Genomic DNA, 27,970 nt, shown 5'->3' on the forward strand with positions numbered 1-27,970 from the left:
CTTAGTGGTGATCTCACATTAGTATCCATGGAATCTGAGCATGAACCAAGAAGAATTAATGGCCCTTGGTGGCCAGCCCTTACAAATGGCAGGCATTGCGCTTTGAGCATTAGTAGCTATGAAGCCCCAAATGGCAAATAAGATGCATCTATTAGGAGTAAAATGTTTTCTCCCCTTTTGCTTTGCACTAACATACTCCCTTAATTACCTGATTTCCAACTTCAGATAAACATCACGCTCAATGGGGAGGCTGACATTCAGTTGGCTGGAAATGAAGAAGGTCTATTTGGAATAGATCCAGAGTCTGGCATTCTCTATGTCAGTAGACCCCTGGACCGGGAGAAACAAGCTTTCTACACAATTCAGGTATGGCACGCTCCGATGGCACAAGCCCCATCTCATCTCACTGCCCTACTTCCTCCCTCTCCACCCCAGCTGTCTAATGCCATTGTCATTTGTTCTGTTGGAAGTAAATATTGCCAGATACCAAAAGGAAAATACTCAAGGACCAACTCCTAAGACCTTCCCTCAGCTTTTATTCAGCCCTTACACTGGCAAACTCCCATGGAAATCAACAGAAGCTATGGGTGCTCTCAGCCCCTCTGAAATCATTTCAGCCATTCATTTAGGTGCCCTAATTTGAATTTAATAACTAATGGCCCCGGGCTTGGGGGCGGAGACTGTGTCCTCCTTGTTTTTGACTCCATGGAGGTCTGTCACTCTTCTCTGAATCCAAGGTTTACAGACTAAATGCATTAGATCTAATCTGCTCCAGTTGATTCAGCATTTACACAAAGTAAAGCTTATGTACAGACTGTTTACACACTGAGCCTTACAAAACTGCATTAGTGCACTGTGCATTAATACTCTTATTACTGGCGCATTGAGTTTACTTTGTACCACCTTTTACAGCAGCTTGGGCCAGATCTGGAGGTTTCCTGAGCACCTATTGAGAACCGACAACTTCCACTGAATTCTACAGGAGTTACAGTAGCTGAGCACCATATCTAGCCTTGCTTAAGAAACCATCTGGACTGCTTCCAGCTGGTTCTTCCTGGCCCAATCCCCTTCTCTCTAACATGTGCTCTGCTCTTAAAGGCACAGTACCTATTCCTAACACGAGTTTCTATTTATCCTTCTTGAGATTCATCATAAGTATCTAACATCCCTCACTGCTGTTCTAATGGTCTCAACCCTGATCCAGAGACCTCCTTCCACTGTGGCTGATGCATGAGCTTTTTTCTGTAGGGCAGAGAATGTACTTTTCCCCATGCATGGGTTTGGTGATGTTGTTGTGTATTTGTGACAAGCTGAACTTAGACAATCATTTCAATAGACTGCCCAGCAGTAAAAGAGGTGGGTTGTTTTCTGCATATGAAATGGGAATGCAATTTAAATACAGATATTGGGATGTCTGTCCACACAGCCTTCTTTCTGGACAACCCATTGGGCCAGATTGTCTGGGTGCAGAAGAGGGTACAAGGAACTCCCTCCCATTGTTCACCTGGTCAGGGACAACCACAGTCCCCTAACTTATGCTTCTTGAGGGGCTGTTAGCACTAGTGACAGTGGTGCAAAACACCCTGAAAGGCCTGGGGAGTGTGGACTGAAGGCAAGGCCGTGCTCTCCTTCCTCTTCTGCACCGGCTGGGGACCTAAGTAAACAGAAGAGCGGTGTATACTGCGTCCTCACAAAAAGAAGTACATGAGCTGTCTCCGATCAACCTCTTCCCACAGACTCCAGAGGCATATTATCTATGTCAGCACTGAGGCCAGGTGCGGCTTGAGCCAGAGGTCACCATTCTTTATCATATAAACCTCCATGTTATGTTTTGTTTCGTTCTTCTGCATTTTGAGTATTGCCCTCTACTGGATAGAATGAGAACTGGGCTGAGTGTCATAGACCCCATACTGCTAACAGCTTTCTCCATCAGTTCAAGGGCTAGTAGCCTGTGCCTTCAGTGCAGGAGGATTTGGGTCAAGTCCCCACTTTTGCAGTGAAGTTAGAGGTGGCCACAATGAGCAGCACATTTGTCACTAAGAAATCACAGCTGGCTGGCATATACACAGAGTATATTAATCTTACTGTCACGTGACAACAGTAAAGAATCACAACTTTCTTCTAACACTGAACAAGGAACTTTAAATAAAATTATAAACTTTAAATAAATTATCCCTAAACCTAGTCTAGTTTCCCACTGCTTCTGCCTAGACCCTTCCTCAGCACACACACCCCTCTTGGCTTCACGTTCTAGATTTACAGAAACAGTTCACATACCCTCACGCTAACCTTAAAAGGCAGCATGTGCAAATGAGTACTATTGAAATACATGTTCTTTTAAAATCAGGTGACTGTAAAAGATGAAGACAAGCAGCTGGTTTTTAACCCTGTAACCATAACAATAGCAGTAAAAGATGAAAATGACAACATGCCAGTCTTGACCGAGGATATGTTCTCTGGAATTCTTAGCAAAGGGACAAAGCAAGGTAACAGTGACTCCTTGACTCCTTTCTATAAAGATCTATTTCATTTTTACTATCCTCCTCCGCTTAACTCATGCCAAGGTTTTTATACACTGTGTATGATAATCTTGGTACATTTGATGAAATGTTCCATTTTTAAGACCATCCATCCATTTATATAAATTGTATCATGTTTATATTAGAAACAACTCAGAGATTATCTGCTCTCTGAGGACGAGTGGGCTAGAGGGAAAATGAACAAGTACAAAATGGCTTCCCTCCTCAGAGATAACCATAACCATACGTGTGGATGTGAGAAGCTGAGTGCCTTTCTCTTTGGGATTAGCACATTCTTTTTATTTGCCATTTGGCCGATATATATGCAGTAAACAAGAGAGAAAATATAGAAACCATGTGATTGCTTGTTCCATAGCCTTTTGCACAGGGCTGCTGTGTAGCTGCTTTCAGATGTCAGTACAAAGCTTCCTGATCACTGATGCTCAGTAGTGAAATGTCAGGGAGGAGATAAGCAGGCTAAAAGGAGCCTATCTTAGAAGCTAGACTGTTCTATCATTAGTTTTATAGATAAAATTCACAACATATTTTTAAACAGCAAACGTTATTGCCTAGCTGAGCATAAACTCATAAAGACAATGTTTTTAAAATGGAACCCAAAGTAATTTCAGGGCTTTCCTACAGGGAGTCAGAAAGTTTGACATGGTTAAACCATCAGATTAATCTGCCTGTGAATCTAACTCCTCATGTCAACAAAGACATTTGAATGTGATCTAGGCTATCAAACACCAAGAAAGTTTTCCTGAAAATTTACTCCCGCCAAAGTCAGGCACCTGAGTGAAATGAGGTATCTTCCAAGTGATATGTCATGATGGCCTGAGGTGACAAGGGGCTGGACGAGGTGACCTCTTGAAGTCCCTTCTAGCCCTAAATTTCTCTGATTCTATGACATAGGGGCCAAACTCAGCTCTCAGATATACTAGTGCCACCCCACCTTGGCTCAGCATCTCCACTGAGTACATGCAAGTTGCTCTGGGACATCTCATGAGCTGTGATATCTTGTGGTCGATGTGGAGGTACTTTGCACTTACAGCCCCTCAACTGATGATCTCAATGTGCTTCGCAAACATTAAACCTCACAACAGCCCTGTGGAAGAGCTGAGTGAAACCAAGGCACAGTGGGTAAGTGTCTCAAATTGGGCACCTTGAACTGAGGTATCCAATATTAGTGGACACTTCTGAACACTTAGGCCTAAATTGCTCACCCAGTACCATAGAGAGGGCCAAGATCAGAAAAGATGTGTAAGTGAGTTCCCGTTACGCTAACAGACTCCCTTAGCACCAGCTTTTTTGCCGCCCCAAGCAGCGAAGAAAAAAACAAACCAAAAAACAAAAAAGCCCACAGCCAATCTGCGGCACTTCAGCAGCAGCTCAGTTGCGCCAATTCATTCTTCGGCAGCAGTCCTTCACTCCCTCTCTTCCTCTTCAGCGGCACTTCAGCAGCAGCTCAAACAGGAAGAGAGGGACTGAGGGACCCGCCACCGAAGTGCCGCCAAAGACCTGGACATGCCACTCCTTTCCATTGGCTGCCCCAAGCACCTGCTTCCTTCGCTGGTGCCTGGAGCCGGCCCTGCTTAGCACTACCTACATCCACTCTACCAAGGCCAAAGAGGTCTAAGTTGGGGTAACCCCCACCCTATTTTAACTTACACTTCTGGCTCCTCAGTGCATAAGGATGAGTCTTGAGAAGATTTAAAAAAATCACATTTTAAGCTTCAAGTGGTGACAGGCAAGTTGTATTTTAATGTTAGCGGTTAAGGTGAATCCCAAAGGGGGAGTTCATGGGTCACTTCTGTCTGCTAATGTGTGTTAAAACAAATCTTGTCCTATCTACAGTAAAGTTTTAAAACATGTTAGCAAACACCTTTTAAAAAACACTGCTCATCCTTGCCTAGCATACCCTAAGAGGGTCTAGATTAAACACTGGGGTGGTTCTCCACTGACTTCACCCCCTCCAAAGTGAGAGGAAAGGAGGTGTAAAAAGCTCCCATCTAAGCAAGGTAGCATTTTATGCTAATACAGGTGTCAGTCAGGACACCGGGTAAGAGGCAGTGGTACTTACACTACTGAAAATCAGGTGTAGCTCCATTGAACTCCACTGGCTTATATTGCTGTAAAGCAGGTGTAAATAAGAGGAGAATAAGGCCCTTAATTAATAATCCAATTTCTTTGTCTGAAATCTGTAGTTGCCTTAAGTGTGACAGCTTCCTCAATGCATTAATTTGGGTTGCTTTGGTTGTGCTGCTTTGTATCATATCCCAGGAGGGGGTTCTTGACAAGAGCATTCTTTGTATTGTAGAATGCTATAAAAAGTTTGGAGTGCATTTCCATATGATTGCGCGAGACATGGAAGCAATCTCATGCTGCAGTAACAGGTTTCACAGTGTGAAGACTAAATGAGTTTTAATGGGTACTTGTCATTTGCTACAATTTGTCACAAAAACTGAGGACTGAGGAAAACAGGCAGAGAACTATACTACTGCAATCTGAATGCGTTACTGGCATTTAACCTAACAGCATTTTCCTGATTCTATTTTCCAATTTGTATTAGTCCAACTGTTAACCCTTATGCAACTATAGTTTCCCCCACTACACGGTAACATGGAACATAGCAGAAGTATTGAGTCTGATAGTTCATACCGCTCATCCCCGGGAATGATCCTTAAAGACATTATTGGACCATCATTATGGCTTATCCAGGAAGGAAGGGAACTAGGTCAGCGGGCAGATGCTTGGGACTCTGTCAATGTCTGTCTGTGTTTGTTAACCCGCCAAATGACTGTGATGACAGTGTGACAGCAGCACTTTATGAATACTGATTGTATAATCCATGAACCAATTCCTGCTCTCCACTCTCTGTCTTACCCCACTTACACAAGGGGTAAAACCAGGGCAGAACTTGGCTCTACTCTGACCACCTCTTAAAGACAGTCAGCTCTGGTGTTCTTGAATCAGGCCTCAAAAATATGAGATTGTCTTAAAAATCATGAGATTAAAAATAAAATAATAATAGATAATAATCTGGGGGGGGGAGTTTATATTTGCCTTCCAGTTTCTGAGCCTTTACGGTGCACTTAGGTCACATTTTCAAACTTGTTTCTGCCACCATGCATGCTAGACATTTACTTTTTCCCCATTGAAAGCTGAGAGCCTCACCTGATCAAATGCTTCCAGGGTTCGGTGCTTTAAGAAAAACACCAACTACAGTGAGGGCTGGAAACATGGAACCTGTAAAACAGGGATCATAAGGAATGTTGTGAGGTTTAATCATTGGTTGTACAGGACTCCAAGTGCCTTGCGTAGAAGGTGCTACATAACTGCAAAGCATTTATTATTCCAGCTCATGTATGGTAGCCAGCTGAAGGATCCATGGGATTTAAAATGTTAATTGATGTAATTTTACAAAAGAAACTAGTATACTAGCGTGAATACACAAAGCCAGGTTAAATAAAGCAACTGAGGGGAAGTTACACACACTATACTTACGCTGTCACCTTCACATGAAAAAAAAATCACATATAAAATCCCTATAGTCACAACACAGTTAAATTGATTCTAGATGGGAAGATTCAAGTTAAGGAAGGAGAATTGAAATTCTGTGACAGAAAACATTTTCCATGTTGAATTAAAATTTTTTTTAGATAAACCATTGTGCCACCAAACCCAATCTGTGATCTTTCTAAACCCAGGAACGTCTTTCATGAGGGTCAGTGCTATTGACTTGGATGACCCTTCCACACCAAATGCTGATCTACGGTATAAAATCCTCACTCAGACTCCAAGCCAACCCTTAGAGAATATGTTCCAGGTAGATTCAAGGACAGGGGCTATTTCATTATCTGCAGAAGGTAAGATAACGCTGGGTAGCTTTGTCCTTTGTACTGAAGTGTCTGAATAATTCTGGTCCTTAAGGCTGAAGGGCCCGAGGTCAGTTGCCTCCTTTTGTGTGCATACCCGCGGAAAGCAAGCAGGCACTCCTTGTGAGAGCTGGCACCTACATTGTTTATGTACTAATAGACTGGAAAGCCTCATTGCATATGCAAGTCTATTGCACATGTAACATAGGGTATGTCTACACTACCTGCCGGATTGGCGGGTAGTGATCGATCTATTGGGGATTGATTTATTGGGTCTAGTGTAGACGTAATAAAATCAATCCCTGATCGCTCTGCCATCGACTACAGAACTCCACTGCAGAGAGAGGCGGAAGCAGAGTCGATGGGGGAGTGGCAGCGGTCAACAGTGGTCGCGTAGCTGAAGTTGCGTATCTTAGGTTGACCCCCCCCCCACTCTGCTGATCAGGCTTCTGGATAGTAAAATTTCTACACAATGGAAAAGTAACAGAGTGCAATATCCACTCCATGACGAAACTCCTTGTTAAATTTTTATATATTACATTTCCAAGAGCTTCCCTTACCTTTGACAAAGTAGGGAAGCCCCTTCCAAGAGTCTCCACCAGGACTCTGATTCAGATTTTTAAATAATCTAAACAGTGCCAATCTAATCCCATCCCATTACTCATTTTAGTATCACTTCATCATAACCTCCAAGTTGAGTAGATTGTCTACTATCTTGGATGGAGTCCCTGCTCTTGGTTTCCCGTTGCCTTTCGCCTGTGCCACCAGGCTACCCAGTTATATTGCCGTACTGTAGGAAACTATTTAATCACACAGATTTCTACCTGGTTTGTGATTAAAATCCTTCCTGCATGGAACCAGGTTTTATTTTGTACTAGATTTTTCTGAAGCTGCAGATTATAAAATACAGTTGAGCACTTAAACATTGTTACTCTTGTAAAATACAGCCAGATGCTTTGTGTACACCCACGTACTGCATGGCCAGTAATGACAGGCTGTAGTCGTGGTTTTGTAGTGCAATGAACGGTCCTTTAGAAATTCACTTTGTGCACATACCAGCAGTCATCATGAACTGGATGAAAGAGGCTACAAAGACTAAGCCCATGTGAATGTAACAGTCAGAAAAATCAGGAAAGTGCAGCTAAATTAAGTCAATACAAATGGAGAGGGGATTAAATCAATCTTTACAGCTTTTTTAAACCCATAATTCGAGTCATGGCACAAATTGTGCCTAACCTATTATTTGATATCAATGGGGAGTGGAGAACCAAATGGCTTAAGAGAAAAATAACTCTTGTAAAAAGCCTAGAAGAAAACAGAATAATATTAAATGTAGGCAAAGAGAAGTCCTTAATAGGTTAAATGTCTGCTGCTCCCCCACAACAGAATACCCAACTTTAGAGTTTTTTCATCCCATGCTACAACAGCTGAAGGAGGAATCTTCTTGTGTGGGTTTCAATGGATATTACTCTTAGCAGGTCCTGCTGGCTTAGACTTTCCTTTCTTTTCTAACTGCCCTGTGTTGTAGAATATTGTCTAACCAAAGAGACTATTTCCATGATTTTAATTAAAGTATGAAAATAGGTTATTATAAAGTAAAATTTCCTCAAAAATACAGGAATAAATAGATCAGCAAGTAGAAAATAACAAAAATAAGAAAGATAGTGGGGCCAGATTTAAAAAGGTCTGCATAAGAAAAGGTACAATTGTTTCAACAACACGTGCAAATGTTAGTGTTACACTGCATCATAACTGCTTATGAAGCTACAAGAGCTGGTTGTTTGTGCATGGCATTACTGCAGTAGTGCAGTGAATGCACACAATTTGCACACAATCTGTGCAAATGCAAGACCTAGGTCTGAAAACCAGGCCCTGGTTTTACTTATTACTTTTATTTTTACATTTTTAAATGCTAGATAGGAGCGGCTACTGTATGTAACGTGCACTTGAAAGCAAGCCCAAGGCTGAGATAGTAGCTCTAAGTGTTTCCATGATCTTGACTGAGGTTCAAGATCTGCCTTGAAAATAGTGAGTGGTCACCCCTTAGGAGAGCTCTTGTCTGCATCTTAGATAAAAGCTAAAGGTCACAGGGGCAATCAGGAAACAGAGACCAACCATGGAGATTTGTTTGCTTCACTTATGTCTGAGCTCTGATTTGGGAAAGGGGTTGGAATGGGGCAGGGAAGGGGCGGAATTGGGGTGGGGACTTTGGGGAAGGGGTGGGAAGAGGTAGGGCAGGGGCGGGGCCTTGTGGAAGGGGTGGAGTGGGGGTGGGGGGGGCTTTTGTATCTTTATATGAAAAGGTGTCAGTGATGTGGCCCTTGGGCCAATGTACTAGTCCTCATGTGGTCCTCGTGGTGATTGGAGTTTGAGATTCCTGCCTTAGGGTCTCTGGTGTGGGGCAAAGTGCTGCCTCTGCCTTTCCCCAGGAACCCTAACGGTACTGCTCCTTGGATTCACATCCTGCTTCACTCAAGCTCTCAAGGGCAGCCCTTTCGAGTATTGGCTGTTTTGGGTTGGGATCACTTGTGGGTTTAGACCCTCCTGTCCAACTCGACAGAGCTGTAGGGCGGGAAGGGCTGTCTAAAGTAAATCTGGGGGCCCGTGCAAAGCCAGCCCCTACTAAAAGGCCCAAGAATCAATGTGTGAATGTCTCCTCCCCATAACCTGCTTCATACTTTCCTGCCATCCCAGCAAGGGGGACTCATTTGCACGTACACTGGGGTGGTGGTAAGGTAATAACGGATGGGTTCAGATCTGGAGTGTGGGTGTGTGACAAGAATTAGGGAAGAAGGGAATGGTGGTTTTCAGTTAAAGAAGAGTAATGGGGGAAGCGTGTGACACGTCCCAGCCGGGGCTGCACTATAGTGAGAAACATCCTGAAGTTATTCTCCCACAAAGCTGTTGGTCTGCATGAAGCAAATTGGCATCAACCCCCTTCAGCACTAGAGTGTGAGCAGCCAACATCACACCAATGGATGGTGGGGGCCAAAGACCCTAGGACACAATACAGCTAAAGATGTGGCAGAATTGGGTGAATAGGCCCTAATGAGTGGGAACAGGATAGTCCTAATGAGAGCCACTGGAAGCCCTTTATCTTGACTTTCTGCAATGGGATGAAGTAATGTGCTACATCGCAGACAGCACAGTTAGTCTGTCATGGGAAATCTGGGAAATTTGTGGGACACATTGCAGGTAAGTGATGGCAAATTCAGCTCAAAGCCCAGTCCTGAGCAGAATGGGTGATTCACCTTGAATTCTCCCCTGGCTCCAACTCTCATTTTTCCCTTTCACCTACCCCCTTGCTACATCCCTCCCCAGGGAGTCCAAACGCATCATCTCCATCCCTTGGCAGGTTCCTCTACAGTCTGCGGCTCTTGGATGGTCTGCCCCAGGCAATACTGCTTCCTGTGGCTTTCAGCAGCAGAAACCACCTTTGAGAGAAGATTTAAACGAAAATATCCCACCACTACCAGTGACAAAAGATATCAGGAATACAATGTACTTACCACTTATCACCAGCAGGGGAAGCAGAGGTGGCACTTCTACCCCTGACTTTGTGGGAATGGCAAAGCTGAAGTTAGTGTTCTCTGAGTCATGGAGCGGGGGGAGCGGGGAATATAGGAAGTCACAGAATCCCTGACCCCCACTGCAAACTAACTGGCCTAACTGTTTGGCCTAACCTACCAAAGAAGAGGGAGGCAGTTTTCATGTCCCCCCGTCCAGTTTTCATGTTCCTGCTAAAGGATATAAAAATGTATTTGACAAGATTCTCTGTATTTGCAGGTAGCTCTTTGCTAGATTCATCCCAGGTGAGCAATTATAAACTAGTTGTGCAGGTTAAAGACCTAGGAAATCAGTCTTTGGGATATCGTGCATTAGCGAACGTTGAAATTGCAGTTGTGGAGAACACCTGGATAACCCCAAGTCCCGTTCTCCTTCAAGAACACCTAAATGTAACTTATCCAAAGAAGATTTCAAAGGTGAGTCAAGGAAGCAGATCTTTCAAATTCATGTTACTTGGCTGAATTAACATCACACTCCTTAGAACTATTTCTGAGCACTCTCCTGCATTAGTAGGATAGGCTTTGATCCTACCAACTCCTACCATGTGAGCAACCGTGGGTATATGAGTAGTCCCAATGAACTCAATAATATTACTTACACGTGCACTTGCAGACTGCAGCCATGGAGTGTAGCTTCCTTATGAAAGGATTGTTGCGGTCAAAAAGCTAAAAAGCCAAAGTAAAACCAGCAGGCTGAGTTTAATTAGGCGTACTGAAAAGGATTCTTGTTCTGTGATCTTAAAGTGATGACTGATGGATGTGTGCTTCATCCACGCCATAGTATTAAACACCCATTGGTTTTTCAGACTGCCATAGCTATTTATCAAAGTGTCAAAGCTCAACACCAGTGTTTGCCATTCAAACCCCTACACACACAATAGCTGATATCACTGTTGGATTTCCCAACTTTCTTCAGCCAAACCTGCCTGATTTCCTGTAAAGCTCTCCCCATTCCAGCAATTCCAGAAATGCAGCGCCGTTGCTGTGTAATGTATGGTCAGAAACCTGCTGTGGTTCTGTTTACTGGAACTCTGAAGGGAATCCCTCAGGAATGAACAGATGAAGAGTGTAAAAAAAAAGTTGCTTAAAATAACATTCTTATTTTAAACACTGCTCACAGACTGCACTGTCTCTCCTACTCTCCTCTGGTGGCTAGTCAAGAAATGCAGTAAGGGAGCTTTCAGCCACACAACTCCATGTATATAGTTTGGGAACAGTCATATGGGTTAAGAAGCATGAAATCTAAACAAAGTCATCCAAGAAACATTAGTGCTAGCATAAATAAATGGATGTTTAAATTAGAATACAGCCTCCGTAATGGCTTCTCCCCTGTTATTTTCAGACTTGATGAAGCATTACACACATCCCGTTTATAAGAGTTACCATTCCACTTTCTCCTTGTTAGGAACTATTCTGCACCCATGGAGCTGAAAGGGTTTATGCTTGTAAAAACAATGACAGGTAATATTTTACCAGGGCTGTGCAGTCTAAACAAAAGTGTTTGTAGCTACAACATTTCTATGGCAACAGTAAAAAATTGCTCTGAGTTTGCTTGTCCACTTTCCCTTATAATATCTGGCCTAAGACTGTTTATCACTTTTTGCTGGTATGATATTGCAGATCTTTTTAGCTCTAGTAATTTAGTTTTGGATTTAAATCAATCTGAAGTGATTTAACTTTCAGTCTGCTAAAGGATGCCAGGCAAATCTTTCGCTGATTTGATTTTGCTTTGGCTTGAGAGGATGTACAGATTATACCACAGAATTACAAGGAAACCTGTCCCAAAGTTTTATAAGAATTTCAGTTATTTTTAGCATCCAGTGATCAAAGCATTATTAGCCATTTGAATTTAGTGGATATAAATGTTGATTGGGGTACAGTGGACATTTGCCATCTCTTGTCTGCAGTCTGACTAACAATGATATGACCTTATAGTGCTTGTCACTGAAGGATCTCAAAGCACACTTACAAACAGTAAGTATTTAAGCCTTGCAGCACTCCAAAGGGCAGGTAGGCAACTACTGCCTATTTCACAGTAACAGATGCAGAGAGGCTAGGGAAGACCTGATTTTTACAGGTGATGAAGACTCATAAATCTAATTATGCTCAGCCTTGAAAAATCAGGCCCTGAGTGACTTGCCAACGGCTACACGATAATCTGACAGTATTGAGGATACAGCCCAATTCTCTTGATTCCCAGAACCATGCTGTAGCCAGCAGACTACATCTATACAGCACTTGCAGATAATATAAATTGTTTTTAAAATCTCTTGTAGCAAAGTATCATGGCATGATTTCCAACCACAGCTGCTTTAATGACAGATACTACACGTTGTCTAGGTGTCAGAGCAATGCTGCTTGTTACACGCCCCCATGACTGCCTTTTAAAAAATGAACATAATTTTAAAGAAAGGTGCTGGACTGGTAACTCCAGAGATCAACAGCCTCCATTTATCCACCAAACAGGGAAACTGTGCAAACAACCCCATGCTGCTCTGCCAATATATCTGAATGGCAGACCTATAGGGTGAGAAGGCAGTTCATTTCTATGTATAGTCAATCTCTTGTTTTGCTTCTCAGACTGCCAGCAAATGTACCAATTAGTGATCATTGTGATAGTGACTGTGGGTGATTTCTTATCCACTAGGACTGAACTGAGACCACCAACTTGTTTCATTGGCGCACATTCTGGAGATGGAGCCTTTCCTATTTTATTGCCATTTCCTGTCAAATTTGGAATACTTGTCATTTCTGTGGCTGTCTGTCCCCTTGATTCCAGGTTAACTGGAACAGCAGAGAAGTCCATTACTATCTGAAGGAGAGCTTCCCTCAAGGCCTTTTTTCAATTGACCTAGAAGGGAATATCTATGTGACACGAGCACTGGACAGAGAAAGCCAAGCAGAGGTATGTATGAATATAGTGATCAGTTAGGGAGTTTAGCTGAATAAGTCCGAAGTTTCAGTACCCAACCCTTAATTAGCACTTGAAGATTTGACTAACAAGAAAATTCACTAGATACTTATTCATTAACAAACCTGCATGTATGTGAAACAGTATCTTAAAGTTAGAACCATGCAACTAGAATCTATCTATTTATGTACTTATATGGCCCTCATCACTGGGAGGTAGGGAAGTACTATTATCCCCATTTTACAGATAGATAGGGAAATAAGGCCTGGACTAGATTAAGTGACTTCCCCAAGTTCATATAGGAAGTCTGTGGTTGAGCCAGGAGTTAAACCTACAGTTCCTTATCCCCTAGACTAGCTTTCCTCGCTTATTAGTGATAGACTCTGCTATTGTTTATACCAGTGCACCTCTAGCATCTTTAGACTCCACCTTCAGCAAACTGCCAAATATAAATAAGCCAGTATTTTGTTTTTCTTTCATCCAAATACAATGGCGTGCATTAATACGGTCTGTCTTTGTATGCCAGTATCACTCTGACCTCTGCTTGTTCATGTAGTTGTTCCCAGTGGGCTAAATCTTAAGATCTTCAGCCAGATTGTATTCAGTCGTGGTTCTGGTGAATGTCATTACTATCAATGGGCATTTATTTACCTGAACGAGGTTTGAGTAAGGACCTCAGGCTTGGCCCACTGAGAAGAACAGAGACAGATTTTGGCCTATGTTGTGCACAGAGTCCCCACCTGGGATAGAGAGTATAGATGGCTGTATGGGGGCATTCCTGAGGCAAGGGGGGCCTGGCTGGAGCACGACTATTTTCAAGAAATCCCTGGCTGTAATTGGCCTTTGGGGTCCCTTCTGAATTTGCTCCCAGCAGTCAGCTGGGGTATTATGAGGTGTTTGAGTGCGGATCCTGAGCCAAGTGGAACATAGCTGGACTCAAGGATTTGGACACTATTGTCTGCACAGTTTTGGTCTACATGTTGATAGGAGGCAGTGTCCTGACCACAATGCCACAGGTCACTCTTTGGCAAGGGGATTATTCAGAACAGAGTCTGCTGATTTTCCTGTATTAAGGGAACATATGGCCATAGTATTTATAGCAGGAGGCCTGGACCTTCCATATAGTTGGAAAGCCTGCAAGCTGGCATTTGGGTTTCTAAAGTATCACTGATGGTAGAAAGTAGACAAGTTTTACCTTCAAACTCTAGATTCTGATCCCTGGAATGTATAAAGCTGATAGCACCGTGTCCAATGAAGTGAGGGTCTAGAGACCTGTTACAAAAAACAAACAAACAAACAAAAACAACCCACTTTATCATATTGTAATTTGAACCTTGATCAATACTTGTCTGCATAGTTTATAAATAGAATGAAATGTTGGCTTTGTCTTTCAGAGGCATGCTAGTCCAGAAATGATTAGCTCATGGGACAAAGGCTCATGTTCCGGATATGATCCAAGATTAACATGTTTTGGTAAAGCTTAGTTTCCAAGTCAGACTGTGCTGGTAACTCAGCTGTTTATAGTACCCACTGTCATGGTTCACATGCAGCACAGAGTTTCAGAAGAATTAATTTCATATGGATCACTTCCCCTAGCTGGAGGGACAATCTGTAGCACAGGAAAGGGGAGAGAATTTTAAATATTACGGGTCCAGTCCTACACTCTTCTCTTCAGCAGAACTCCCATTGGTTTCAATAGGAGATTTGCCAGATTAAGTAGTGCAAAATTAGGCCCTATGTAACCCGTAAGAAGTTTCATAGGAAAGTTCTATATAGTGTAATAGAGAATGGTAACCAGTCTATATAATTTGTCACAGAATTATATCCCTTCTATAATAGTTTATAGCATGGCTTAAAAATCTTAAAGAAAGCATCTCATTCTCTATTGAATTCTGCAGACTTAGGGTAATCTCTATAGAACTCCCATATAATATATACAGAAGCATATTGGTTCTATCCCCATTCCACTGAGTAGACTTTTCTAAAAGGGCAAATATAAATGTTAAGTTCTATTAAATGAATAAAGTTGATTAAATCTTAGGTTAATTATAAATTTTCTTATGAATTCATTTGAACATTGTCAGTATGAGATTCAGATTTTTGCTGAGAACAAGGATGGAATGCTGTACAATGAGCCACTAGAGCTCCTGCTAACAGTGATGGATGAGAACGACAATGGGCCAGTATTCTCCCAGGAGATTTATCAGGTAGAACTTGAGGAGAACACAGCCAAAGGTGAGAGTTGTCTGTCTGTGGCATCACAGGAAGCAAAATGCTCATGGTGGCCAACATGTGGATAGAAGCAATACTGATAAGATGACCATTCTCTACCCCAGGCCCAGTCATACAGTTCTTACAAAGCAAGACTTCAGTGAGAGCATTGCCTGCACAAGAGGCAGGAGGTATAATTCAGAGGGTCATAGATTTTTTAAGGCCAGAAGGGCCATTAGGATCCTCTAGTCTGACCTAAAATAAAATGCAAGGAGAGCATTTGAACTCAGTCCCCTTGCATTGAAAGGGGAGTGCTTGTTCCCTTAAGCCGCCATGTGAGCTCCATCAAGAGGTGGGTTATGGCAAACTAAACACTTTGTGAATCTTGTATTCACCTTAAAACATAAAAATTAAATATAAACCAATAGGACTAGTAAAAAAGGGAAATGAAAACCTTTGTAATTTAATCATGGGAAAATTTGTCAACTATATTACCTAAAATGGTAACTGCCTATACTAATATTACCTAAAATGGGCGTGTTCCAAAATGTCCTTTTGTCTAGTTTCTTGTTTTGGTTGTATTCCTGTGAAGATATAATGTGCCAACATATTCACTGAATCCTGTATATTAAGAAGAAATTACTCCAAACTGCAGATCAAAACACACTGATCTTGGGGAAAGTTTGGATCTGGTTCTAAATGTTGCAACTTAGGCTCATCTCTTATGCTAACTGAAGAGTTGAAATGACAAATAAATCACTGCTTTAAAAAGTCATTTTTTTAATTGCTGTGTTTATAGTTCCTTTATTCACTGGTAACTGGTGATGTTTCTCTGCATGCAGGGAGTGAGATTATCACAGTAAAAGCAGAAGATGCTGATGACCCAAAGACCAACAATGCTAAAATTGCTTATGAGATATTAAGCCAGGAGCCTCAAGGGTCGGAAGGCTTTTTATTTCATATTGGGAAAGACAGTGGAGTGATAACATTACAGGATTCCGAACTGATGACCAATGCTGCAAAGTACTATCACCTCCTTGTTCTCGCAGCAGATCTTGCTGGGAATGAAGGGGGTATGTTTTCTGAAGGATCATGGGATCTGAGCAGTGATTTGTTATTAACCTGTTGCAGTGCCCAATGTAAAAAACAAAACACCCTCATCTAAAACAAACACTCCCTCAGTTAAATACATTGATCAAATTGCAGATTGCATGAAATTGTCTCAACATGCATCACTTTCCAGAACTGAAATTCAATAAGTCCAAAAATGATTGCCTTTTCTGGGAAACTGCTCAGTATAGTAGGTCTCCTACATGTAAATATTTAGTCAGACAGTAGCTGTGGCATTCACATTCTGCATACAAATTTATTATGAGGCATACTATCATGAATCGAGATGATTAGTTAGCGATCGCCCAGTGACATGGCACCATTGGAGGTCCTGAACCTGCTGGTTTAAGTCACGGGGTGCAGCTCAGCGACTGCACACTTGCAGTTTCTATAACATTTCATGGGAGGATCTCAAAGCACTTTACAAATACTAAAGGCCACTTATGAGTCTGGTAGTACACCCGTGCAAAGAATAAGAAGCGACTGTTCGTCCCCAAACTGGGTACTGGCATTGCCAGACTGTGTGAAGGGGTGGGAGGAAGAGCAGCTGCTGCTAGGCTGCAGAGATGGGTTGGGAGTGGGCGGGCAGGCAGGCAGAAGTAGTGAGAGGAGCCTGAGGACTGCCCCTGCAATGGGCCAGCCTGTGCAGCTGAGCTTTAAGGGAGGAACAATAAGCTAAACCAATAAAAGGACTTCTACAGTTGACCTTCTCCAGGAGCCAAGCACAGGTCAGGCTGTCTGTTAGAGTCCTAGTTTGGTTCCTGGAACAGCTCTGCGCTGCACCTTACTCAGGCTGGATTGTAAAGTTTCAGTCTCTCTCCAGTGAAATTAACCTCCTGCCTCCCTGGGAAAGACATGAGTATTATTAACACTTTGTACAAGGTGACAGAGCCAGGACTAGAATTCAAGAGCCAGATTCTCAGCTACTGTAAAGTGGTGTAACCCCAGTGAAATGAATGGAGCTCTGTTGATTTAAACCAGCTGAGAATCTGGTTTCAGTCTCATCTGCTAACCAGATATCTTGCTCCCTCCCACATGCAGATTATAGTGTTAAAACACATTGCAACCCCTGGAGAGAAAAAAAATAGTCCCTGAACTCTTGTGAGTGATCACATGCACTAGAGCCAGACCGTACAACTGAGGGGGAGGCAGGATTTCATCCTGGAATGGCTGAGGTACAGAAGAGAGGGAGTGAAAGATTATTTTTAAAGTGGATCGGTGTGTCATATGTTTTAGATAATCTTTTTAGATTTGTGTGCACACACATTGAAATACAGACAATTCTGGAATTAAGGAACTGCTATTTCAACTCCCATTTATGATGTCTACACACAGCACCCAGAATTTGCTCTCCTGGCTTTTGTAGTCTTCAGATTCAGATCAGGCCCTGAATAGAAACAAGATTATCATCTCCTCTCAAAAGCACAATATTCCTTACAGAATAGCTGCTTCTGCATCAAATATTTACTTTGGTCAAGAAATCTGAAAAAATCCTCTGTTTGTTTCCAGGTCTCAGCAGCACTTGTACAGTCTTGATCAAAGTTGTGGATGTTAATGACAGCCCTCCTGTATTCTTACAGACAAAGGTAACTCTCTTAGTATGCGAGTGATTTACAATACGTGTAGATCAGTGACTGGGAAGATATGATATGGTCTTAAAGACATCCACAAAGTGATGAATATTACAGCACTGTAAAGACACATGCTGTATTCTCCCCTCAGTTCTATTGATGAAAGGAATCCAGAGCACATTAGATTCAACAGTCCAAGCAAGAAAGATAAAAATGTAGTCTAGGTATTATGTCATCTTTATTAATGAAGGAACATACACCAATGTCCATCATAGGTGGGCAGGGGCACACCTGGGTAGGTATATGCATGCATGCTTGTGTTTGTGAATGGGTATGTGAGTGCATGGATGCATATTTTTGTGCATGGGTGGGTAGGTGCGGGCTTGTGTTTGTGCACAGTTTTATTTGTGTCTTGTACATGTGTATTGGTGTGTTTATAAAAAGCGTCTGCAGTTTTGGACTGTTGCATTCAAGTGAGGATGCATTTTTGACAAGCAGCATGTAGTTTTGTCAGCTTTGTGTCTGTATGGTTGGGCTGTATATGCAGGTGTGCATGTGGATGTATGTGTGGGTGGGTTCCTGCGCGTGTGTTTGTGTATGTGTAGGTGCATAGATAGTGGGTATGTAGTTGTATTGGTGTGTACACGTCTGTATTTTCCAATTCGAGATACTGTTCTCCTCCCCTACTCATCGCAGAACTGATAACTAAGGGAACACCCAGAACCCTCTTAGAAGAGCAGGGTGTGTGCACGTAGGGGTAGTTCTGTGCACAGGGAGTGACAGTACTGACAACAGCAGATGTTCAAAAACCATGAGTCTGGCCCCGCAAATCAGATTATCTTAAAAAAACCACAAAATTTTGAAAAAATAAATATGCGGCTCTTCACCCCCCCCCCTTCTAATTTTTGAACTTGTAGGAGGTAACACTCCAGTCACAGTTTTAAGCTTTTCACACATAAAAGAACAAAAACATACTCTTCATATTTTTTTAAATAAAGGCTGAGATTGTCACATAATCACCTGTCTCTAGGAGCTGGGCTATAAGCAGACCACTAGATATCGCATGACTCTCAAAATCATGAGCCTTAACAACACTGAATTGGGTGTATAAAGACACAAAGAATTGGTAAAACACTGAGAAGCGACTTGTGAAACTTTTAACGGCAGGTCAGAGTTTTGACTGACTGTAGCAGCTTTGACAACATCCCATTTACTGATTGCAACATTATTTTACAAAAGCAAAGGCTCGCTTGCTTCACACAAATGGTGCTGATGAACTGAGTACTACTTCAAAAAGAACAACAGATTTTGCTTGTAATTTCAATGTTTCCCTGGGTTGCTTAAGGGTAAAATAAACACAGCACAAAACACAGAAGCAATTCCAAGTGCTCTTGATTAATATCAGCCCTGTTAAGATGTTGTCACTCTTATTATAGAAGGTGCAATGTTTGATCTCAGTGGGGACAGAATTCAAAGATTAACACACCAGAGTTGGAAACTTTGTTCTGATAGCTAGCTGTCAAAGGAGTGCTGACATCTTACAGAATGGCACCCTGGTGCACTGAATATAATGCAAATAACCCTGTAGCTTAATCACTTCCATACGGAGATAGATATAGTAAAGGTTAAGGGTAGGATTTTCAAACATGCTCAGTGTTGGTCTAACTATGCTCTCATTTAAGTCAGGGATAAAACTCTCATTGACTTCAGTGGGAGCAGGATTAAGTGTTTTTGAAAATCCTTCCCTTAATGTCTATGTATTAGACCTGGCACTTCATCACAAATGTTAATTTACTATTTCTAAGGTTATAATAACAAATGCATTTACAAATCAATTCAGATACGTAGTGCTAGAGAGTCAAAGACCTGTCACAGTAAAAAAAAAAAAAAGGAGAGTTGGTATGGACTTAAGCTACTACCGTGCTTATTTACCATTTATATAAAAACTGGCTGCCTACAAATTGTGCACATAGCTTGTCTATGCAACATATTTATATTACTATAACCTCCTCCTCCTTCTTCCCTCATCCCCTCCATTTCCTTTATAACTACTTGGTATGTTCATATGTAAGATCACTGGGGCATGGATAATTTCCTCTACATGGCTGTACAGCTCATAGCACAATAGGACTTCTAGACACTATCATAATAGGAATAATGCAAATAATACGGGTAAACCAAATCCTAGTTAAACCAATCCTAGATTAAATAAATAGAGAGAGACTGTCCAGTAATCATCCTATACTTATAACCACTGGTGCAATCATCATGTCTTATACCAACTTCTTTTCTTCTACTGCACCTAAAAGTAACCTGAGGGAAAGTGTAAAACAGTAGCACAATAAGAAATAGAACTTCTGGTTTTTCTTTCATCTTTTTAAATGCAGTATGGGCCATTCAGTTTTCCTGAGGATACAGAAGTAGGTACATTAATAACAACCATTACAGCAACAGACGCGGATGAAGAGAAGAAGTTCAAGTTCGTAAACTTTTCCGTGGAATCAGGAAATGAAGATGAAACTTTCAAAATTCTCAGCAATCCACAAAATGGCACAGCCAGCATCTGGCTTGAAAAGGTACTATGTACTTTTAGTCTGGAACATGGTCACAGAAATATATATCTATATCTATGTGTGTATGTGTGGAACATGGTCACAGAAATATATATCTATATCTATGTGTGTATGTGTGGAACATGGTCACAGAAATATATATATATATATATATCTATGTATGTGTGTAAGAACTACATTTAATTTAAATTTGTAAATGTGTGTAAGAACTACATTTAATTTAAATTTGCTCAGATCAGTAGGCTGCGCCACTATTTTAATATACTCCTTTTTACCACCTCCTATTCCTTCTACACCCCTTTCCTCCACCCAGTCAATTACACTAATATAGATTCCCTTAGACTTAGTGGGCCAAAATTGGAGGCAATGTGTAACTGGGTGTAGGGTACCTATTTGTAAGTGAGTGAGTGAGAATGTAAAGAGTAAAGGCTTGTCTACACAGAGATTTAATGCACGGCCAGCCAGAGTGAAAAGCTACAGAGGACTAGCTTGCCATACACTAACTAGCCATGTGGATCCTGCTACCACACACTCTGAAAGTTCTGTAGTGACAGCAGTATGTCAAAGTGCACTATAGAACTTTTAGTGTGTGGTACCAGGATCCACACAGCCAAGTAGAGTATGGCAAGCTAGTGCACTATAGATTTACACGTGGGCTTGCCATGCATTAACTCTCCCTGTAGACAAACACTGAGTCTTGGCTAGTTTTACTCATAAGGTATAAATTACGGCAGTTTAGTGTCACTTCTGAATTAAAACCCCTGTGCCAGATTCTGATCTCAGTTCCTCCAAAGTAAATGTAGAGTAATTCTAATGACTTTAGTAGAGTTATTCTGCATTTACTCTGGTGGAACCAAGAACAGAATCTGCCCAGTCACGTCCTGTTCCGTGTCATGAGACTGGCTCTCCTGAAAAGTGTTAGGCAGTTGGTCTCTTGCTGAGACAACAGCACCATATTGATAACAGAATTGTTTTAATTTAATATACTTTTATTTAGTCAGTACTTAGCACTCTCTCTAGTCACTACAGTTTTCCTTTGTCTTGTGGCACCATATGATAAGGTAAATGCCATTAGCACTGAATTGTCTGAACCTGGATGAATCCGACCAGCTCTAAATGACATCCAGATTCTACCCAAAGTGTATGAACATATCTTGATGGCAGTCTCACCCATCTCTGGTTTATGGTTTAATGAGGGGAGGGGTTACTGAGACTTTAGAAGCAGCCCAGCTCTACCTCCAAACATTAAATCCAAGGGGCTTTTGTTCTGAATTTCTTTTAAGCATATACAGTGTTTGTGAAAGGTGCCCAACTGTCAGACCTAGGCCATGTCTTAATTGCTAAAAAAAAAAGGTGCATTTTTTACCTTGTGGTATCTAATGCACGTGAGTTATCTTGAGGTAAAAACACAGTGAATACAAGGCAAGTTTTACGACAAGTTAAGCTAGGCGAAGTCAGCACTATATCCTCGCCTGGGGTTGACCTTATGTAGTTTACCTCGTGGTAAAACTAAAGTGCCTTGTCTTCACTGTGTTTTTACCTCAGGATAGCTTACACACGTTAGTTACCCTGACATAAAAAAATAAAATGCATCTTTTTAGACAAGCCCCCTAGAAAGGATTGTCCATCTGCCTTGTATTTTAAAAGGCTCATGTGATGTCTAATGTTCCACGATCCGTATCCAAAAAGGAGGCACTATGAAACTTATCTTTTTTTCTTCTTTCTTCTTCTAACTTGGTACTTCATTTTTCTGAGGATCCACAAAAAGAGTCGAGTTAATGGGCACTAAGCTAAAAAGAACATCTGCGCTAGGAAAAAGGAGCTAGGAAATCTCTGCTTACAATGGCCTTAACACTTCTGGGAGGAATTCTGTACTAAAATACCACTGGTACCAATTGTGGGAGCACTAGTTTAGCCAGGGCTCTAGGCAGCTGCTGATGTTTTAAGCATGGTATTGTCTAACCCTGGTCAAGGTCTACATGACATGCTGCTCATGAACATCAATGACCACTAGTGCTCCTACCAGTAGGGTGACCAGATGTCCCGATTTTATAGGGACAGTCCTGATTTTTAGGTCTTTTTCTTATATAGGCTCCTATTACACCCCAGAAAATTTGAAGAAAAACAGACAAGGCTGTGAGCAGGGTTATAGCAAACTCCTCATTCCTATGACAGATATTCCTTTTACTCTGCTCTTTTGTAGGGGCCAGCAGAATGCAGTATAAAGTTACAGGAGAAAGGTGGGGAAAAGACAATAATACACAACTTTCTAGAACTTTGGAGTTAAAATATTTCCTTTCTTATAAAAAAAGTCTCTAAACTCCTAGGAATTAAGTTTTGGTTTTTCTATTCACTTTAATCTGGCAATTTTGGCTTGAATTAAAAGAGTAAGTGATCAACTACAGACTGAGTATATAATGAAGTCATTGCATTGTTAAATAACAAGCAACAGAAGTAGTCATTTGGCCATCGTCCCTAGGAAAGGAGATTGCCATTAGAGATCTGACCCTGCACTCCTTGACTTCAGTGGGAATTTTGCCTAGTTAAGGACTGTATGATTGAGCCCTTCTATATTATCATGTATCCATTTTTCTTCTGCATTCAAGAAGGAACAAACAAAGCCATAAGAAGGCAATCAGGGTTCTGTCCTGGGACCATATGAGTCACTAATAAATAAAGGCAACAAAGGAGATTAACTTTTAGTAATTATATAATGCAGTACAGCCTTATTGGTTTATTTCTTTGTAAACCAGTCTTACCTTTCCATTGACGTCAGTGAAAGGGTAAAAGCTTGGCTTTTCAGTGTCATCACTGCAAGTGCTGATATACTGCTGTCTGCTGAAGAGTAAGTGATCATTTCCTTTCAGTGAAGTCAGCTAAAGCCTTACCTTTTTACTTGCCATGTGCCACTTACAAGGACAGTTAAGCCCTTGAAAAAAGTTAGTGGCATAATGTTAAACATAATATTTAAAAACTAGGGGCTCAGTGGCACAGAGCTTCATTTTTAGCATATGACTTTGTATAGCACAGAAGTGAGAGGTCATAAGCAGTATAGGAAAAGTTCAAATAGTTCTTTGTCCAAATTGCAGTGTCTGGGTCATAAATACTAGAGTTCGGCGGTATCGGCTGAATACCTGGTGGACAAATATACACCTTCTAATATCACAGTTGGGAGTCCTAGCTCAGGAGACAGCCAGGAGGGGATGTGGCAAGTTAAGTTTGAGATGAACTGTGCTGAACTGCATGGAGAACCTTGCACCATCCCTGGCTTGAGCCAGTCAGTATTTCATTGTCATGAGTTGCAAATTCTGGCCTTTAGACTGCAGCAGACATCTCACTTATCTGAGCGCTTGAGTTGCTGTGAGGGTCTCCCCCTTTAGAACAGCAGGGGGACGGAGAACCCAATTGTCAGGAACAATGTGATGAGAATGAATCAGAGAAAGCAGCTCTTGAATCAACACATTTCTTTGTGGGATTCAGCCACCGAGAGTGCTAGACCCTAAAACCTGAAACACAAAACACTAACCCTGCCTACAATGCTCTATAGGCATAAACTACAAGCCATGATCCAGAACCCATTGAAGTCAGTAGAAGGACTCCCATGAATTTCAATGGGCTTTGATCAGGCCCCGGCACAAAATTTAAGGGGTAAATTCTAATCTGGATAACAGGGATATCAGACCAAATTCCACCGTCAGATTAGCATATCACTGGAGTTAATGGGGTAGCTGAAATCACATACACGTATCTGAAGACCGCATTCGGCTCATAGCCAAGATGGAAATTACACAGAAGAATCCCCTTGTATCTCTGCACCAAAGCAGAGGGTACTGAGCACAACGCCAGGAACACCTGAGTTCTAATCCTCTGACATTAACTTCTAGTTGCTATGCAGCCTTGTCACTTTGTCTCAAGTCTCAGTTTCCTCATCCCTAAAATGGGAATTACACAATTCACTTACCTCAGAAGGTAGTGAGGATTAGTTAGTTAAAAAGCATGATGAAGCTTATTGAAAATGTAAGTGCTAAGTGTAATTATTATTGCCGGAGAATGCTTAAAACTATGGTTAAACCTACTGGGAGAGTAATCTATCAATCTTCCTGTCTTCTCACAAGATTATAGTTCAGAGAGATACTATAACAGAGATAGCTACACATAATCAAAGGTAATCAGTAGGAGAAAGGAAGAAATCCTGAACCAAAAAGTGAGTTGCAGCCAATCCCAGAGTGCTGTTTCAATCCATGATTGTATTTATTTAGTCTGTGTTTTAAAAGTTGCCCTTACAGAATGATGATGATTACATTATTCTAATCTTATTTTAAATCTTTGAGAGGAATGTTAACTTTGTTTTAGTGTTTAGTAAACTAACAGGGTTACTAATAATTCTACCCCATCTCTATGGTTTGTTTGCTCCTTGACGCAAGCCAGGCACATCTGGAAGTAAATCATTGCCAGTCCAAGAGAGTTGTAAAACCAAGATTCTATCAAGTCATCATTGTTTTTAGAGTGCTCCTCCTCCCTAGCTCTGATTTGGGGCCCTTGGTTTTCTTGTCAGAAGTCCTGGTTGGCTTCGCAGGGACTTCCCCTTTCCTCCCTCCCTCCCACCCTCACGCCTACTCCCTTCTCCTTTTTAGGGGCTTTTTGGGGATGGGGGTTAATTTGCTGATTTTTAACATATAAGGAAGTGAGAAATTAAAGCATTTTCTGTATCTAAACAAATAAACACATTAGAACTACAATCAGACTTAAAAAGAGAGCAGAAGTTGGGTCTCTCAGAGTATGTCTACACTGGAGTAGGATGTATAATTTCCAGCAAGGGTCAGCATACCTACACTAGTTCTGATCAAGCTAGTGAGCGGAAAGTTATAATAATGTCACAACAGCATGGGTGTCAGAATGGGTTAGCTGCCCCGAGTACAATCTGTGTGAAACTCTAGGTACGTACTCAGGCAACTAGCCCGTCCCAGTGCCTGTGCCCTGCTATGTCTGCACTGCCATTCTTAGCATGCTAGCTCCATCAAAACTAGCCCAGATATGCCTACTCAAGTGCCAATGTAAACATATCCTAACACTGACTCCTCTTTGTGGCCTGGGGCAAGTGGCTCTGCTTCAGTTTTCCAACTGGAAAATGGGGATAATAGTGTTTATCAACCTTGTATTGTGGTTGTCGGGATTTATTAATGTCTGTAAAAAACCCAAAAAACTTGGAAGACAAAAGTATTAGATCGGTGTTAAGTAGTGGCAGTAGCAATCTATATTTATATGTAAAAACGTCAGACAACCATTGTAGTTTATAGGTAGAATAAAATGAAATATTTTACAGTGCCTAATAATTTAAATTTATACAGCACCAGGATTTCACTTCAAACACATTATCAATTACTTCCTTAGGGCTTGATAACTGTTGTCAGAGGCAAAGCTTCCATTGATTTCAGTGGCACAGAATCAGGTCATTATTAAATACATATTAGCCCCACTTTACCCACAGGAAAGATGAAACAGACGTGAAATGACTTGAGCAAGGTCCCCAAGTGACTCAGCAGCAGATCTGGGAATAGAACCAGTATCTCCTGACTCCCAGTAGTGTGCTTAACCAGCATACCGCACTTCCTCTCTGGAATGAAAGAGGCAGTGTTATATTTTTGTATTTTGCCTCTTTTAAAAGATCCCATATTATAATTGCATCTTCCTTTCAGTAATGTTTGTCATATGCCTCATTATGACAGAGGCAGTATGCCAAAGTTTCCACCAGTTCAGTATACTAGAGGAATACTTACAAAACAAGTTAGTTTCTTAGCAGGGGGATTTCAATGCACACAGAGGAGGCGGAATGCTCACAGAGTATTGTGCCATGACCAAATAAGGAAGAAAGGAGATTTCTACAGCCAAGCCTTAGTGAAATATTGCATATAATGGGCATCTCTCTCAGCTATTCCTGCTGTGCTTGCTGACCTGCAGGTTTACATGTTAAACCACAAGTGCTAATAATGTAATGGGAAACCCTTTCACAAATGGACTAAGATATTTGATAGTAATGGTCCAAAACACAAGAGTAATTACTGTAATATTTTTATAGAATGGACTTGAAAGATTTATTACGCATAATACAACATAAATGCCTTGAGGTGTAAGCCCCCAGTCAAAATACCTGAAGGCAGAACTCAGCTCTAAGAATTAGAGAAGGGCTGGTATTGAGATTAAGTTTAGGGCAGGGTTTGAATTTGGCCTAAGTGGTAGAAGTCTCAAATTCTCACCATTTGAAGCTGTCATGGAAAAAGTCTGTTCTCAGGAAATTTAACTCACAGACAACCCAAATTACATCCCTTCTAGTTTTGGACCCAACCCAGAACAAAAATCTAGACATTTGTTTGGATCTGGCAATTCAAATTTCCACTCAGTGAAATTCAAAGGGCTTTAGATATAGGTGGCTGGTTTCAGTGCATCTCTGTTAAGGATTCAGATGACACACTTATTTCATTCCTATTTTTTTAAATAATTCAAAAACACAGTGATTGAAATGGCTTACTTTTAAATATGGTTACTTACAAAAACAGCTAATTGGAAAATGGTTTCTCCCCATGGAAAATTTTGACTTTGTGGCAAAAAATTTAAAAGCAAAAATTTCTAGTCAAATGGTACCACAGTGCCTCAAGGGAGTTGTAGTTTATATGCTTTGTATCCCCTCTCTCTTTTTTGGTCTGGGCTTCCTGGCCAGACTACATCTCCCACAATGCACCACAATCTCCTTTCTTGTGGAGCCACAGCCAGCTGAACATCATGGGATTCTTTAGTGTTGGTGCATCATGGGAGATGTAGTCTGGTGAGGGAACCTGGCCCATAGAGGAGGATAGGGGCATGAAGCAGATAGACTACAACTGTTGCTATGAGGCAACAGCATTTCTGAATTTAAACTTCTTTACGTTTGAGTGTTCAGATTTTCAATTGAAAGACAATGTTTTCCACCGAAAGCAGCTGCTTTTAGTGCAAAACTTCATTCAGTCACAAAACCCGATTTTCTGTCAAAAAATTCATCAGGAAATTTTTGACCAGCCTCATTAACAAAGACACCCAATTAATTTGATTACAGGAATTTGACTACGAAACTGTTCAGGAGTATGTTTTGATTGTCTCAGTGAGAAATTATGAAGAACTGGTTGGGAAAGAGCAAGATGCCAGCTCTACAGCTACAGTGCATGTGTTGGTTAAGGATGTAAACGAAGCACCAGTGCTTACACAGAAAAGGTATGAGGTCAGCATACCAGAAAGCATAGCGTTGGGAACAGTGCTACTGACTGTTAAGGCTACTGATCCTGACATCCACACACCATCATTAAGGTAAGACTTTCCCATTATCTGATTAGATTGCGCTATGTTGCATCCTTTGGGACTGATGATTTTTTAAAGTGCTCTGAAATGTTCTCAGTTGAAGAGCCCGAAATGATATGTTCAGTTAACGTGGTTGTTTCTGGTGCTTCGACATGGCGTTTAGCCAGGGGTGAAAGTAACTTAAAGGAGTTACCAGTACGCCGGTGTCCTGAGCGGAGCATGGCCTCAACCGGAAGAGGCGTGGCCTCAACCAGAAAAGGTGTGGCCTTTCAAGATTTAAAGGGCCTGGGGGTCCAGCTGTGGCTGGG

The 27,970-nt window shown here is 41.5% G+C and overlaps 1 protein-coding gene and 1 long non-coding RNA gene across 5 annotated transcripts in view; one reads left to right on the forward strand and one right to left on the reverse strand.

Moving 5' to 3' along the window:
* CDH16 (cadherin 16) overlaps window positions 1–27,970 on the forward strand; it is a 63,959-nt gene that overhangs the window by 14,544 nt on the left and 21,445 nt on the right. For 2 of the 4 annotated variants that reach the window (XM_044987187.1, XM_044987189.1), the window contains exons 4-13: window positions 220–366; window positions 2,348–2,486; window positions 6,227–6,385; window positions 10,181–10,377; window positions 12,740–12,865; window positions 14,956–15,106; window positions 15,925–16,155; window positions 17,702–17,778; window positions 20,151–20,339; window positions 27,424–27,671. In XM_044987187.1, the coding sequence (XP_044843122.1) occupies window positions 220–366; window positions 2,348–2,486; window positions 6,227–6,385; window positions 10,181–10,377; window positions 12,740–12,865; window positions 14,956–15,106; window positions 15,925–16,155; window positions 17,702–17,778; window positions 20,151–20,339; window positions 27,424–27,671 (1,664 nt within the window). Of the gene's footprint in view, window positions 1–219; window positions 367–2,347; window positions 2,487–6,226; window positions 6,386–10,180; window positions 10,378–12,739; window positions 12,866–14,265; window positions 14,345–14,955; window positions 15,107–15,924; window positions 16,156–17,701; window positions 17,779–20,150; window positions 20,340–27,423; window positions 27,672–27,970 lie in introns of all 4 variants that reach the window. The other 2 variants (XM_044987191.1, XM_044987188.1) reach the window with 2 other exon arrangements.
* LOC123349272 overlaps window positions 5,693–27,970 on the reverse strand; it is a 91,386-nt gene continuing 69,108 nt past the window's right edge. The window contains exons 3-4 of the long non-coding RNA XR_006573450.1: window positions 14,067–14,143; window positions 5,693–5,765 (exon numbers count right to left, since the gene is read on the reverse strand). This is a non-coding gene — a long non-coding RNA (uncharacterized LOC123349272). The remainder of the gene's footprint in view (window positions 5,766–14,066; window positions 14,144–27,970) is intronic.

The sequence above is a fragment of the Mauremys mutica genome, chromosome 14, assembly GCF_020497125.1.
Source record: "Mauremys mutica isolate MM-2020 ecotype Southern chromosome 14, ASM2049712v1, whole genome shotgun sequence".
NCBI classification, from domain to species: Eukaryota; Metazoa; Chordata; order Testudines; family Geoemydidae; genus Mauremys; species Mauremys mutica.